At 34.2% G+C, this 17,720-nt stretch overlaps 1 protein-coding gene across 1 annotated transcript; it reads left to right on the top strand.

The window, feature by feature from the left end:
• The first annotated feature begins 3,991 nt into the window (after positions 1-3,991).
• Positions 3,992-14,458, top strand: LOC131032412 (uncharacterized). Its single transcript, XM_059210092.1, has 6 exons — positions 3,992-6,055; positions 11,429-11,507; positions 12,223-12,385; positions 12,491-12,616; positions 12,737-13,143; positions 13,226-14,458. Exons 1-6 carry the CDS (start codon positions 4,881-4,883, stop codon positions 13,415-13,417), a joined length of 2,142 nt encoding a protein of 713 aa, XP_059066075.1. The 5' UTR covers positions 3,992-4,880; the 3' UTR covers positions 13,418-14,458.
• The last annotated feature ends 3,262 nt before the right edge of the window (positions 14,459-17,720 follow it).

The following is a 17,720-nucleotide window of genomic DNA, read 5'->3' as shown; positions in this document are numbered from 1 at the left end:
TACGCTGCAACACGATTAACTAGATATATAATAAAATTTAAAAAATGTTTATGCTTTACATAATTTGACCATAAAAAAACAAACAAAAAAACTTGCACTTTTACAATATAACTTTTCTCTTACAATGCTCATGCCCCTAACTAGCAAAAAAAAAAAAAAAAACTATACATGAAATAACATAGGAATACACATATCAACACACCAAGAAAAAACAAACACCTCTACCTATTGGCTTCCCATTGCATGCAAACCATGCAACTACTTGTTATTCATTGTTTCAGTTGCATAGTTATGATGACTCTCTCTCTCTCTCTCTCTCTCTCTTCTCCCTTCTCCTCTCTCTCTCTCTCTCCTCTCATCTCTCTCTCTCTCTCTCTCTCTCTCTCTCCTCTCTCATCCTCTCTCTCTCTCTCTCACTCTCTCTCTCTCTCTCTCTTATTTTCATTTTCCCATTGCATGCAAACCATGCAACTACTTGTTATTCATTGTTTCAGTTGCATAGTTATGATGATTCTCTCTCTCTCTCTCCTCTCTCTCTCTCATCTCTCTCTCCTCTCTCTCCTCTCTCTCTCCTCCTCTCTCTCTCCTCCTCTCTCTCATCTCTCTCTCTCTCTCTCTCTCTCTGATATTCATTATGATGACAATTTATATATATTTTTCTGCCACGGAAATTTATCAACTGATTTATAAGTGTCTTATTGTATATTTTTAATAGCTAAAAGAAATATTTATCTAACAACTATCAATTCAATTCAAGTATTCTTTAATCAAGAAAAGTTACTAAAACATTAAATTGATTAACATGGCTCTATTTACACTTGGCTTTTCCTCAAACTAATAATCCTTGTCAACTTTGCATATTAGTATACTTAACATATTAGTAGTTCTTGATTAGTTGCATGGGGCATGGTGATGTTTTACATGCAAGCATCTTTATTATATTTTGGTTCATGTTGATGATATGATTCATATGTCTATTAAAAGATTAGAATTTTTACTTTCTTTTTTAATAAAATGGTATTGATTACGATGATAGTTCTGTTAAATTTCATTTTTCATAGAAATTTATCAATCATTTTATCAAGTGTTTTATTATATATTTTATGAATTAAAACTATTTAATAAATTAAAATAAAATAATTTAAAAAAAAACAAAAAAAATCATAAAACATAAATTAGTTGAATTAATTTTAAAATAATTGTAAAATTAAGTAAAATAAAATATCTTAAACAAATGAAATATTTCTTGAAATAAAAATGGCTTTAAATAAAAATAAATAATTATAAAGTAAAATAAGTCTTAATTAAACAATGTAAATAAAATAAAATATTTTTTTTGATATATAATTTGTATCTATTTTATTAATATAGTAAAAGTCTTATATAAAAAAGATTTCCAAAAACAGGGATTAACCCTTATATCAATTCTTTTGATCACATACAACACTACTAAATACTTTAAACCCTACCCCAAAAGGCACCTTACAATGCAATCCACAATCTAAAAATAGTGATTTTGCAAACTTCTACCTACACCATTCAACAATATACAACATTATCAAAATGTGGCTTTACGTACCACCCCTTCTCTATATCGAAAACCATCCAAAACAAAGCCGAAAGTCTTTAAGCCAATCAAGCGAATAGAAATAGATATAAGGAAAATTTACAATTTATTCTTCTTTTTACCTGGGTTGTTGATCCCAAAATCTTCTGGTTTCAAACTTCATTTTCTTCTCGACCTCTTTCTTCTTCGCCTCCCTTGCCATCCACTACTCCACTTCCTCGTCATGAACAAAATCCTTCAGTGCATCCCACCCCAAATCCACCTCCTCCATCCGAGCGGCTCCGTCTGCACCATTATTTCATAAGATGAAGGATTTGTAACTCGACTTTTCCCCATCTTGCATCATACCTCTCTAAACTGGCATCACAACCCTTCCCTTGCTTCTTCTCTCATGAGAATAGAGGTCATTCCATATGTGTAATACTCTAGAACACACACCTTCACCACCCATGGAACATCCTCCTGGGTGTCGACTTCCAACCCCCATGCAACTAACATGGAGATAATGTCTACACTGGTTCTGTAGCGAAAATCCAATTTCATGCAATCATCTCCAAACAACAAATCCAAAATTTGAAAACAAATGGGGTCATCAGATTTAAACAACCCCACAAGCCTTTTTCTCAGATTCTTTGCCAAGAAAAGCAAGTTGTTGTTTCGACGAGTGAAGCGAAAAATTGGCTTACATTCTAGCACTTTCCCTACACCCCAAAAATCACTTTCTATCATTTTCACAACACCTTATCCTAGAGAATAAAACTCACTACATACATTTGTGGTTTAATATTAACACCTACACCCCTTGTCAAATCAACAATAAAGAGAATCATATTAACTTCCTCCTTTGGCAGCATATGACTCACACGGGTTCCAACTCAACACCACGATAATCTTCCCACACCACTTCACCTCTCACCTCCTGCAATGATATAGCTACCTTAGAAAGTATGTCAACTATATCATTTCCTTCCCTCAGTACATGCAAAACTCAAAAAGATTGGAAGGTTGCTAATTCTAATCTAATCTTTTAATAATCTTGTTAATTTTCTAGGATAAAGCCTCTCCTTTAATAATTGAATTAGTTAGGAGTCACCTTCCAAATGCAAACATGGTACCAACAATTGTTACACCATCCTCACACCCCACAATACCGTCTACACCTTTGCTTCGTTGTTTGTGCCATCCAAAGTCTCCTTGCTCTAATAGCCAGGGTATCTCCTCGCCAATCCCATGTTACAAATCCCACACAAGACGGTACTGGATTTCCCCTCAAAGCCTCATCAAAGTTCACTTTAATCCAACCCTCCTCAGGTCTCAGCCACTCCAATCTTCCCACTTTTTCACGACTCCCCTTTTTCCTTTCCGGATCAACCCGAGAGAGCCCATTAATGGGAAAACAAAATAATCAAACAAAATAATCTTTAAATAAATAAATAATTTGAAAACAATATATATGAAAATGGTAATAACTCAATAAAATTGCATAAATACAATTATTCTAGATTACATTTCATTTTGGTTACTATAATTAACATAAAATTAAATTAATTTTTTTATTTGGATTGTAGATTTTGGTCTTATTATTTAGAGGCCCTATTCCTTGTTTTGTTGTTTTCCTCCCTCCTACTTATTTTTAAGATCATATCCAGTCCTCGATCCTTCACTTTCCTTTTCTTGAGAATAAATTGTTGAATATGATGATGTGAAAAGAAAGGTTGATATTAAAACTAGAACAATCTTATTTCAACATAAATCCATGAAGATATTGCTCTTGATTGTTGTCTTCTTTCATACTATTGTCATCTTGTACATACTCCTCTAATATGTTTTCTATTTGTAATCAACATTTCTTAAAAAAAACTTATTTTATCATAAACTATATAAAATTAATATCAGCTATTATATAAACCATATAAGTTAACCCTTAATTATAATAATTAATTGAAAATAGAAATAAATGGAGACTACTAATAATTGGATGCATATCCTACCAAGTCCCTATCTAACCCAACATTTAAAAAACCTCAAAACATTAATGAGAATGATCAATGGAACGGAAAGTTCAATTAATATCATTGAATTGAATCTGCACGTTTAGATTTACCGACTCAATTTAAAAAAAAGGAATGATTTTAAAAATAGCAAGATTAATTAACTAAAGTTGAATTTAATCCAGCTTGGTAACTGACGCCGTTCTCTACGGGACAGTAACCTGTTAACGTTAATTGACGGTAATTTGGGTTTTTGGCCTAGGGTTTTGTTTAATAATAATTTTTTCCTTTGGGCACAATTTGCTATGTTTAAAGTGTTTTTCTCAATACATGTTGGGTAATGGGGATTGGGTTTGGGTTTTCTAGTAATCCAAAAAAACATCATTTCATGCATTCAATTTGGTCTATATTTGGTAGTGTTTGACCCCCTTTGAATATTCCATTAATTGCAATTTTCATTTTCTCAATGAATGAATGGTTTTTGTCTTTCAGGTTTTATACTAGGGACCATAATGTGGGTTTGCTATTTTTGGGAAGAATCGGTGAGGGACCATGTGGGTTTCCTTAAGAAAGTGGATTTTGAGCGGGATTGTTGTATTGTATCTGGTGGTTTTGGGATCATCCAGATGCTTAACACAACATTTCTAAGGGTTATATGGAAATGCCCATTTGGGATTTTTTGAGTTTCTCTAGCAGAATGTTCAGTTGTAGTTCTGAGAATCATTGTAGGCCTAGTTTAGGAAACTTGTAATGGCTGTGAGTATCTATCGAGAAGCTTTGATGTGGGTTTTCAGTTCGAGGATGCCTGTTTCGAGCATTTTTGAATGAATTTCTGGTCTACTTTCAATGCATCGTATGCATGGTGGAAGTAGTAATGTTGGCTATGGAGGAGACCCTTTTTGTTTTTTTAAGTAGTTTGATATCGTTATAAACTAGTGCCATGATGGAGTTTAAGAAGATTCATGAGGACCCCACTGTGTCTACTCAGGGACCATTCATAGATTCTGTTAAAGCAAACATTTTCTCTGTATTTTATTAGATTTTTAAATCTCTGGGTGTTGCAGTCGCTGTCGGTTCACTGTTGCTTCCTCTGTCTCTTCTTAAAAAGTGTATACAGCATATGCCTCAGAAACTGTTGGTTGTTTTTGTGATATGTACCTTGGAGTATTTGTTTTGCTTCCTTTTTTTAATAGATATTCCTCAGATATTATTGCTTTCTGTGTCATTGTAGTATATGCCTTTGAATTCTTGCTCTCTGTGTCTTATGTAGTGTAAGCCTTATGTACCTGTTTCCAAGTCTGTCATAAAATATTATCTCTAAAATGTCTCTACAGTCGCCTCCTCGTCCTACTCATTCCCAACTTGTAGATTCCCAACAAGAGGATCATCAACACCGCCACCCATATGAAAGTCACAAAGAGAAGCAGAATCAAGAGCAGCAAAATGCACAACTACTCCGGCAAGAGCAGCAGCAGCAGTTACAGAAGATTAAGGAAGAGCACCAGCAGCAGTTGCAGAAGATTAAGGAAGAGCACCGGCAGCAGTTACAGAAGATTGAGGAAGAGCAGCAAATGCTACAGGAGCATCAGCAAGAGAAGCAGCATCTATGTCCAAATCAGCAGCAGCAGCCAAACCGACCCGAATGTCAGCAAAAGCAGCTAGACTGTCCATACGAAGAGCAGCAGCAGTACCAAGACCAAGACCAACAAGAGCAAAATACTTTTCAGGACCCGCAACAGCAGCAGCAGCAACATCAACAGCACCCGCATGAATGTAAGCAAGAACAACCAAATTCTTGCCAATATCAACACGAGCAGCATAACTTACAGAAAGAAAAGAAAGAGCGGCAGGAGGCAAACCTGAACCTTCGTCAGCCAAAGCAAGAACAAAGCTTATACAACAGTAAGCAAGGAGAAGATCAACTCCCACACCAAGATCAGCAACATCATAACACATGTCAATATCGTCAGCAATTGACGCCTCAACATCAACACCAGAATCATAATCAACAACATCCGCAACACCCACACCAATCTCCGCAGTACCCACATCATGATCAGCACACTCCACAACATTTCCATCAACACCAGCAACACCCACATCTATATCAGCAGCAACCACACCCTGATCATCACACCCCGCAACAACATCATTCACACCAGCAACATCCATATCCATATCAGCAACAGCAACAACAACAGCATACGAAGAGGGGATTGGTGTGCTTGTATCCTGAAGTCAGAACGCCCATTGCTCACACTCTGCATTATCTCGCCTCTCCTCCAGCCCAGCTGGGTGGTACGTTTGGTTCTTCACCAGGTAACGTGCAGCTATCTCAAAATCAACAGTATGTGCAGGGGTCTGCTATTCACGAGTCTTTCATTCCCCAGCATATTTATCCTCCACCACTTGCAAGCCATGGAGAAGTTGTGGACAACAAGGATTTGTTTTTGACTACTCTAAGCAAGTTTCATGCCGCACTTGGCACCAAATTATCGTGAGTATTTCGAATTTTGGTTTAATGCTTATTCTTTATATCCCATTAATGCACTATCACAGTATATTTTCTAGTCATTTACACATTGTTTTTTACATTCATTGCCTGTGTATCACTATATATTTGTATGTGTGTAATATGAATATGTCTAAACCTATATATATATATATATATATATATATATATATATATATATATATGGCAGTACCTGCTAAGGCACCTTCGTTGAGTTTCAATCTTTAACATCATATCAGATTTGGTGTTCTCTTCATGAAAGTTGTTCATTATAAAGGTATGATTTTGTAAAGCTCACGTTCACTAACTATTATTAAGCATATACTGGGGTTATCATTGTAACAATAATTTGCTATGGGTTTGCCATGACATGCGAAGATATACTAACTATGCTATGGAAAAGCTTAACCTACCATATGCATTTACTCCATCAGCAGAGTGAATTTAGTGAATTATGTGTTGCATTATGGCAATTATTTGCCATGGGTTTGCATTGGTATGTGCGGGTCTTGTTATTCTATGAGAACCTAAGCAGCCATGTGCCCATGCTCTGTTAAATGTACATATACAGACCTCCTTCCACAACAACCTGCTTCCCAAGCCATTTAGTTTCCCTAAGCTGTTCTTCTGGAAGTCCACCTCCACTCTTACCCCTTCCAAGTCTTTCCAAGTATGTTTTGAAGGTGCAACATTTTTTTTTTTTTTAAGATGCTATTCAATTAACATACAAAAATGGTTTATGTAACTCAGTTTCCAAAGCAGTAATATCCTGGAAGTTTAATATATATAACACCATCAAATTATCAATTACCTCACTAGGCTAGTTTACATAAGATGCACAATTATTATGCATACACAAAAAAAATTAGACAATAAAGCAACACAAGATTCAAATAGAACTAAGATTTTTTCTAGGACTTAAGACTTAATGCCTGCATATGGAACTTCAATAAAAAGATTCTAAGGAATAGGCTGATTGATAAACATGAAGTTTCTTTAACCTTTGTTTTCTTTTGCCATCTTCACCAATTCTGAGCAATATTATATTATTAACTTCTTCAGAGTTGTACTAATTTGTGTAGGGAACAGGATATATTATAAACTTACAGTTCCACCATCTTTTCTTCTCATGTTTTATCTTCATCAATGCCTTCGTATCTTAGCCTTCTTTCCTTGTGTCTAATAATATCTCTCATCCATGTTTTGATTTTCTCTTGAGTGGCTACTCTAATTTCCTTTTTATATAAGGCGTTTCAGTGGTTTATGTTTGGGACCAATCAGCCATTTGAGAATGCTATGTCTTGTTTATTTCCTTCATCGACACCATGATGCACTTTGGTTCTACGTAAGGACATCTCTTAAATAAGCACTAGAATTTATATCCAATGTGGCACCTCTATTGAAGGTGGGTTTCTCTATTCTAAATTATTCTACTTATTAGAGCTGTCCACCAGCGTGCAAAGTATTTTGTCATTGCCACAAGTCATTGATTTGATTGTTCTTAGAGTTCAACAAAACATGTTTGATTCATTTCCTTCATCTTTGAGATATTGGCATCCCATTGGGGATCTTTGTGGAATTGAAACAGTGCCTTGTTCAAACACACCTATTGATGTATTACAGTATGAGGTGTAATGAAATCCGTGGTTTCCACTCAGACTTGCTTTTCTGATCGGAATCTGGTATAGATCTCATTACTACGTTTAGAGCCCCTATAATTATACTCTTATTCACACACAAATGTTTTGTTTGAGTTGGTTTTCCTTGTTAGGCCTTATAACACAATTGTTTGGTTTGAGATTTGCGGTTTAGTTCCTCACCCCTAAACCCTTTGAACTCATTATTTGGTCAGTTAGAAGTTAGAACTCTAAATTAATTAGAATATCCTATATCCTTAGAGCTTGAAACCGTTCATTAGATTGTTTACTTGGCATAATATAATTTGCATGATCGATTTCAAGGATGTTTCATTTTCACAAATTGGTTTTGTTATCAAAATCAAATTGTCTCTTGTATGGAGTTGACATTCCTTTTTCTTGGGACAATGTTAAATCTTTGGATGAATCCTTTGCATTCAATACATCATTCAACACTTTCTTGAGTCAGATGTTGAAGGTTGGGACAAAGTTTATTGTTCTTGTTGGTTGGCAACGTCCTCCTTGCTTGTCCAACTTTTTTCTTGGCCTATAGGTTGCTGCCCATTGATGTGTATACCTTCTTGGACCACAAGATCTAACTATTAAATTATTAATTAATAATTAATGTTAGAGTTTAAGATATATCATTCTAGTTAGTAACAGTTAAAAAGTAATTGCCTTAGTAGTTTTTTTCATCATCAAAGTGCCTTTTGTCTATACTAGCTATGTTTGTTATACAAACTGCATGCAGTCATGAGTTAAGCACTTTTGAGGTAAATGATTTTTAGCTTTGTTTGCATTGCACAGATTAAACCTTATACATAGATGTACTTCACACCCAAAAGAAAAACATCTCTTGTGCTGTATTATATACATGCATCCATTTATTTGGAAAAAAGATAAGCTCACTAAAGCAAATTATTTTGAAAAAAATTAAATAAATTTTTAATGCAGGATTTTAAACAAATGGTTGGAATATGGAATTGAAGCAAACTAGTACTAAATGGACAACAATAGATGGAAAATTTAATTACAATTTCTTTCAGGGAAGATCTAGAGAGACTTTTAGCTGAAGAATTGGTTACGGGGATGATTTCAGGTAGAGCTATATATGATTGCAATATTATTTGAGGTAGACCTATGCATGATTCTAATCAATGACCGTCACTTTCAGGAATTCCTAAAGAGCACAGCATATTGTTAAATATGATTTTGCAAAAAACAACTACATAATTAGTACTGAAATTATTCTCGTTGAGTTGGTTGTAGTTTATATCAGATAAAAGTAATTTTTTGATCATATAAAAGAACATTGACTCATTACTGAGAAATTATTGTTCTCTACAGTGCCTATGCATAATGTGTTTGCATGGTATTTGACACCATCTTATAAAGATGGATTTGATATTTATGGAAAGACACCCATGAAAGTTGGTGATAAAATCTCAAAGTTGTACTTTACAACACACCAGTTGTACTTATTTTCCTTCATCTTATATCTTTTTTACGGACAGTGCTTTACTGTTTTTTGTTGTTTTCAATTGGCACGTGTTTTGCCATTCTATTGCCTTTCTTGTTCCAAAATTTGACTTCCTTTCACTTATCAATGAATCATGTGACTCCAATCAATGCTTTTGGCATAAATTGTCAAGACAGTTGAATTACTGTCTTCATGTACTCTACTTGAGATCACCAACACCTCATCATACATGTGGAAATAGGGAAATCCAGACCTGATTTGTCATTATATTAGATTGAAGTTAAAAGGATCCTACTTATAGATACATTGCATATCTTTTGGCAGCATTTTGCCTAGGTTTGTAGAGGTAGGAAAGTTTTTTAGGATAAAAGATTCAAGGTGGCTTAGATGGAACATCAACAAGTTGATTGAAATAAAATGAGTTCTTGGCAGGAGAGAATTAGTTTTATAACCCATTTATTTTGGGTGTCAAACAAGTTAATGTTAGATACACCTTAACGGGTGTTATTGATGCGGTCTTTGAAGTTAATGGTTAAGGACAGTGTAAAGAATAAAATGCCAAGGGTCTTGAAATTTTTAACTAATATTGATGGACAAAGGTTTACATAGAGGTAAAATCATAAAAAAGGCAATAACAAACATAGAAGACACCTTAGATGATGCTGTGACCGTTATATAACCATTAAGGCAACTGTTAGCCAGTTGACTGAAATAAATTCAATGCCATTCATGTGTGTTCAGACAACCTCTGTAGCCATTGGGTTAGCTTCCATATGATGTTCCTCATTCATAATAAATGGATATATAACTTACCAGCTAGCATCAAACGCTTATTATACTAATTTGTTTAGTTTGAAATTTTAATTGTGCAAAATTTAGGATTTTGTTTTCCTGATGTACTGTGACTAGCTTTGCTAAGGTGACAACTTTCCTCTATAGGACCCATTGAGTGATTTGACATTAATGACTAATTCATGATGGACGTGTGATTATAGGATATACTGATCTACTCTCATCCTTCCACATGATTCTGTTTTCAATTTTGGGCAATTGGCAGAAAAAGCTGAGCAACCTATTTTGTAGACAGATGCCTGGACAAAAGCTCTCTTTCAATGACTCTGCGTGCTTTATTTGAAATCCACAATTTCATCCATAATCGTGCAGTGGTTGGAGATAGAATTAGTTTAAACAACATTAAGAGTTGCAGAAGAAAGACAAACGAAATCTGAATTTTGTGGACGAATTTTGAATTCTCAGGCGACTTTTGAATTGTACATAGACATGGATCATCCTCTAGACTCTACTTAGCACCCAGTTAAAAAAATTAACTTGCGATGGTTCAACTTCAAATGTAAAATCATGTCAGGTTTTATTGTTCTAACAGGGATAATATGTTTTGCCCCCTGATTTTTGTTAAGACTTTTTGAGATTTGAATTAGTAGGTGGCATGTTTGTATAAGCAAATGTCTAATTGCCAGTATGGGTGATTTAAACAAGAAAGGTAGCAATGTCTATCCAGTAATCTAGATGCACTCTTGACTAAAATAATAATTAGTTTTTAAATTAAATACACAGTGGTTTAAAAATTTTAATTAGTTATTGTTTTGATAAGAAGTGCATCCAGAATGCTTGATGGACACTGGCAGAAGTACCATTCAAGTTTATTTAGTGTTGGGAATTTGTGAAAACCTTTCAAATTATGTGGAAAGCAAAGAACTTCTGGAGAGCCAGGGACATTACAGGTGGCAAAGAAAATGCAGATACTATTGACATGTTTCAAGATGTGGATGTTTTTTGATTATTGGGACTTAAAATGGCTGGTATTTTGCAATGTTATGAAAAGCCTGTTATCAATGGATGACCATGATAACCTTTAAATACAATTTTTTAAAATAGTTTATCAACATTGTACAAGGTGAATTCCACGTCACTTCATTTGGTATATTGGTCTTGCATACTATGCTTCTGCATGGAAAAGCATATGCGTTTTCTATTCTCGTCTAGGATATGCTAGTTTTTGTTAGCAAACATCAAAATATAGTTTTATTTTTCAATTGCTAGTAACTAAAATGTTCAATTGTGCTTGTGGTCACTATTCCCTTTTTTTTACATGCAACACTTTTGATAGGTGGAATGGCCTCTAGCTAAGTCTTAAATTGTTTCATTTTTAATCTTTAACATGTTTGTATGGTTAACTTGCATCGAAGCAAATTTTAAGGTACTAAAGTTTTCAATGTGCAGTATACCCAGAATAGGAGGCAAGGATTTGGATCTTCATCTTCTATACAAAGAAGTGACAGCTCGTGGTGGGCTAGAAATGGTAAGTTAGGGTTAAAGTCTCCTTATCTGATCAATAAATTTTTAGGTAAACATGTTTAATTTTAAATCCTGGTTTTTTTTAGTTTAACTTTTCTTTGTATCCTCCTATTATACTGGATAATTGCTTCTGGATTAGACTGATCCATTTTTATCTCTGTTAGCACTTTAACATCCTGATGATGGATCAAAGAGTGTGATCTGAATTGTTGATGCAAAAAACTAGCACACAGTCTAATCCAGAAGCTACTGTCCAGTTTCATGGATTTTGGAGATTTAATGTCTTTAATTCCTACCATACTGTTTTCTCAATTTTAAGACCACTGAATCATCAGATTTATGGTTCAATTGACACTGCAGCAAGGACTGCGGTCCTAAATAGCACAGCATTTGACACACTTAACATTAATTATGCCATGCATCTGCCGATTTTCTCTAACATAACCAAAGGTTTATGCATACTCGTTTGTTTCTTATATAGTGAAGCATTCATCTTTAAATGTTACATTTTTTCAAACCACTGAGCTATTACCTAGTAATTTTGCAATTGCCATTTGATCAGAGTTTAAAGCTTGTAGTTGAGTTTTCGTCTATCACATGACACAGGTCATTAAAGATAGGAAATGGAAGGAGATCACTTTTTACCTAGTAATTTTGCAATTGCCATTTGATCAGAGTTTAAAGCTTGTAGTTGAGTTTTCTTCTATCACATGACACAGGTCATTAAAGATAGGAAATGGAAGGAGATCACTTTGGTGTTCAACTTTCCTCCAACAACTACGAGTGCCTCATTTGTCTTACGAAAGTATTATTTTTATCTGCTTCACCAGTATGAGCAGGTTTACTTCTTTCAGCGTAAGGGACCTGTAGTTTCATCATCAGGTATCTAAATAAAACCGTATTATTGATATCATTTCAAACTGTGCTATGTTCACATAAATATCGTGCTTTTCTCAAATAATTGTATACTTTCTGTTGTATATATAGTTTGCCTCCCTTCAGTATCTCCAGCTTCCCATTCACTGTCAGAGACAGAATGCACACGTTCACCTTCGGAAGGTCCTGTAGTAGATAAGAAAAAGCAGAAGATTGATTCTGCCCAAGCACTTGGAGGTGATCTTGCTTGTAACCAATATTTTAAATAATTTATTGATTAAGGAGTGGCCTTTGTATTACTATTATAAATATTTGTGCATATCAATAAATTTAATCATAAATACAACTTTGTTGCAGTTGACCCGGCATCATCTATTGGAACTGTTGTTACTGGTTGTATTGACGGAAAATTTGAGCATGGTTACCTAGTCAATGTGACTGTTGGGACAAGGAAAATGAGGGGTGTTTTGTACCATGTTCCTCCTTCCAGCACTGTACCACAGCATGCAACTGTATATTCCTTTATGAATAGCCTGGGTAATGAGTTCAAACCCTCTGTCACAGAACAGCAGATTCAACGCAGGCGAAAAAAAAAGCTAATGACTAGAAAGGATCCCAGTGCACCAAGGCAGAACAGAACTGGCTATAACTTTTTCTTTGCTGAGCAACGAGCTAGGTTGAAGTCAACTCAACCAGATAAGGATAGAGCAATTAGCAAGATGATTGGAGATCTGTGGAATAGCCTTTCAGAGGATGAAAAACTTGTATGTAAATGAAAAACTTAGTGTTATGACCATATATACAAAATGTTTGTATTGCTTTTATATTAATTTGTTTTTATGGCAGCCCTATCAAGAACGTGGTATACAAGAAAAGGAACGCTATAGAAAAGAGATGTGCGAATACAAGGAAAGAAAGCGACTTCAGGCTCAAGGTGTTGTGGTTGGAACCAGCAGTTCTCTGAGTAGCTTGCAGATGGAGACAAAATGTGATCACTTGAGTGATATTGATTTGAATGTAGGGGAAGAGCCCCAGTAGTTGATCACCTTAACTTAGCGCTTCTCAAAATCTTACGTGGAAATTTTAAATCACTCCCAATTTTTTATAGTAGCTTACTTGGCAAGTCCCCTGCTTATAACTAAGCTTTCAGCACCACATCATAAGTATGGTGCCACATCAGCATGCTTTTTGCCAAGGTGTCCAAAACAGCCCCAAAAAAAGTGAGACCAATAGGCATGCAAAAGAGGCCCCAATAGTTGTGCAGCTGATATGGCATCACCTGATTGGTTATTTTTACAATATTAGTACATTTCCTAAGAACTATTGGTACATTTCCTAACAAAAATTGATATTTTATGTTTCAAACAATAGGTTTTATTTGTTCAATTTTTGGAACAAAAGGTATCAACAACTCTCACAACAATTGGTACATGCTCAACTACTGGTGCTCTTCCCCTAGTCAAATCAGTAGAGCTTAAACAAGAACACATACCATATCAGAAGCAGATTGCTCAGCCCTTGTCAGAGAGTAGCTCTGTGACAAGCAGTAGCAACCATCAAACTCCTGTTCCAGGAAATTCTGATGTGAATGCCATAAAGAATTTATCATCTGATGATGGATAACCTCCTACTATTGATTTGCAAGACACGGGAAAGAAGTTGTTTGAGCTAGATGTATCTAATCAGCAGAAGCCAGTTTGAATTAGGAATATAAACTTAGTTGTACCATATATATTTCATGTACCAATGTCTTATAGGTCAAACAGGTAGTGTTAAGTACATTCGGACTGTAAGTTTGTAGACATTAAATGCACTTTTCTTGTTGCAAACAAGCAACAAATTTTGTCCATATTTAGCAAGAGCTGCCAACAGACTAAGCTTTGATTATCAAATTGGTCAATTAAATTTATAATGCAATCTGTGGCTCCTTGAGCAAGTATAATACTCGACTATTGAAGCATTTTGTTTTGTTGCAGGTTTGATTATTAATTTTCCCGATAAATATTACTCTATAATCCCTGCCCTTTGTAGGCAGTGATATTACAATTGGTACACAGTTAGTGCAACCCTTAATTTTCAGAGTGTAATCTTTGAACTAGTGTACTATACATTGGAAAGAATTAATTTTTGCAAGGTGATTTATAAATGATTCTTAAAATAATAATATTTATTGTTTCAGTAAAACCAAAGAGTTTTGGATATTTTGTTGAGTAATAGGAAATAGATCCCCTTCATTGCGCTATTCCAATACAGGAGAAAAATAGACTCCACTGGTTCTCATGTTTAGCACAGGTTTCATAGCTTATCAGTTGTGTGGTTCAGTACACGATTTAAGGTTTGGAGTTGAACAATCTGTTTCAATTTATATAAATTATGTATAAGATCCCTGATTACAAGAAAGTACTAGGAGGCCCTTTCCAGAAACTTCCATTTGGATTGCTTTTTTTCTCTACATTATGTCGCTCTTTTTAAGTATTTAACTCAAATGAATATTTTTATAGTGTTAACAAATCAATGGCATATAAGAACGTTGCATTTGCAGTGTGGGTTTGGCCCTGGTTCTTATTAATATAAAGAAATATTATAAGATTCAACCAAATGAATGCATCCGATATGTTTTTGGAACACTTCAAGGTAACTATGCTGCCTTAGTTTCTTGGACATTTCATGTAAAGCATGTAACGGCAAATATAAAAGAAATTTATAGTTGATTCAGGAATCATGTTAAAAGTCTTTACTGGTGCACAATAATGGAGATAATGTAAGCTCTCATGGTTAAACTATGGTATCAACTTCTCAAAATTCTTTGTACTGCTATGCTGTTTCCAGTTGTCTGAACTGACAGAATGGCTTTGGGGATTATTAAATCAAGAGATAATAATGTAAGTAAAAAAAATATGGTACTCTATTCACCAATTGAGCTAATGCTGACTTCTTATGCAGTTAAAACCCTAGCCTCTCCAGCTGATACTTGCACAAAGATTCAATGTGTTGACCATTAATGAATGTTGAATTCAAAATCTTACCTGTATCTACAGGTAATTATAATCCTGCTGATGTTAGAATTAACCAACAGTTATATGTGTTTGTTTATATTTCAGGGGTTAAATTTTCTTCGAGCAGATGTTCAAGTCTGTATGATGATTGGTTAGAATCTTAGATGACATGGTACTATCCTACACCCAAACCAAACGTTTGAATGCACGTTTTACTTTCGAGGGAAGCTATTTAAATATACCGTCGAATATCAGAGCTATCCAAGTGTGACAGGACATTCGGGATATGGATTGCTTTGAAATACCCGTTACAGGTGATGGTCTGAAAAAATTCTATACTGCCTAATTTTTAAATTATAAATCAACTGATGTATTCTAATGTCAAAGCTGCCATGTGTCAAATCAATATTTAATCCGTTTCTGTATGTGTTAGTTATGCCTATGATGCAGAGCCACACTATTGTAAAATCTATAAAATTTTATTCACAAAAACAACTACTATAAGAAGATAATGAAACCCATTGGTGCTTAATTAGTAAATAATCACAACGGAGACGAGCCCATTATTGAATTACCTCTAGCATTTTAGAGGGTTATTGCTTGCCTCAGCTCGAAATTTAACAGTCCTTGTAAACTGGAAAAAAAAATGGAAGCTACTAGACATATTCCCAAAACGAATATTTTTAGTCTGTAAACAAGTCCTATCCAAAAAGATAACAAATCAAACATGATTTAAAATTATTATATTACAGCAAATGGCAAGTGTTAGAAATGAGAATTGTAGTTCTGACACATGCCATCAGTCTCGTGATAAAAAATTGACTCATTCATATATCACAAAATTACATCAAGCCATCTGGGTCTTTTTATTTAATTTAAAAAATTCAACAAATAAAATATCTTGCGGTGTTTCAAAATATATTCATAAAAGAGAGATCCAGTCTACCAAAATCATTCATAGCAATTTCAAATTACTTTCAATTTTTTACAATAATTTATCTAGCAAGGTCCTTGTTTATAATTAAGGTTGTTGATCCATATTATCGATTGATGTGACATGAGCATGTTTTTTGTTGAGGTGTCTACAAGGATCCTAAACAGAGAAGATGAATAATTTTCATTAACTCAGTTGATGTGACTGAGTATGCTTTTTGTTGAGGTATCTAAAAAGATCCTAAATAGGATAGATGAATAGTTGTGCATTAAGTCTTGTTTTGCTTGTCTGTTGATGTGACATCACATAATTCATAACTTTTTAAATCTAAAAATATATCATTCAATTCAAAGTACTATGAATATCAGTACAAAACTTTAAGATCACAACCAGTATACTATACTATTATAAATATTAACATCAAAATAACAAATACTATCATAACCATTAAAACATGTTCAACCACTAATCCTCAACCCTAATCACTCTGACACATAATTTTCTTACCAAAAATGCATGTGAATCAAATCCAGAAGTCATTTTCAAAAAGTGCAGAATTATTCTTACAGTGTAAGGACCATTACAATCGATGTTATGCAACTGTGTGTACAGTTAGGGTGTACGCGTACCCTTTTTCCCAATGCTAAAAAGTGCTCCACAAAAGGGCTCAGATTGTCTAATCGATCAACTCTGTCTCACTCTAATAATTCACTGTTGTAATGTAACCAGAAAAGATAAATAATTTGAAGTGATCGACTACAAACAACTGTAAGGCCCACCATTCAAAACATAGCCCAGACAACAGTCCAACATGAAAAAGTATTAGATATATATCAGATTGCTCCTCTGCAGGGATCTCCACGTAGTATAAGTCACGTTGGTAGAGGCAGGTCTCAACTGACATGCAATGGTTGGAATCAAAGATATTCCCTGCAGTTGAAATTCGAAGAAACATTTAAGCAAGTAGATAAGGTGATTAAACAAATCTTCTAAATCAAGTTGAGTATTAGAATTTTATTAAAACAGTTATTCAGTTATCATGATGTATTATAGTATTGATGGCTGGATGTTTACATAACTGAAGTTTTGACTCTTCATCAATGAGGATTGTTTACATCATCTCAAATAAATTTAACGACAGTCCTCATCGATAAGAAGTCAAAATTTCAGTTTAGCATAGCCATTACCGAATTTTATCAGATTGTCAATATAAATTTGATGAGCCTAATATTATCTCAAGTATACAAACATTGAACAATTAACTGTGAGTACTTCTCTTTTCTTACAAGAGAAGTTAATTGCATCATGACTATCACTTCTATATTTCAATGTAAAGAAAATAAAGAAAATAAAAAGTACTTGATTATTAAAAATTAAAAACATTCTTGAATATAAATTTGAATACTATCTA

The sequence above is a fragment of the Cryptomeria japonica genome, chromosome 8, assembly GCF_030272615.1.
Source record: "Cryptomeria japonica chromosome 8, Sugi_1.0, whole genome shotgun sequence".
Lineage (NCBI taxonomy): Eukaryota > Viridiplantae > Streptophyta > Pinopsida > Cupressales > Cupressaceae > Cryptomeria > Cryptomeria japonica.
The sequence above is the reverse complement of the archived record's forward strand: the minus strand, read 5'-3'. Positions and strand labels throughout refer to the sequence as shown.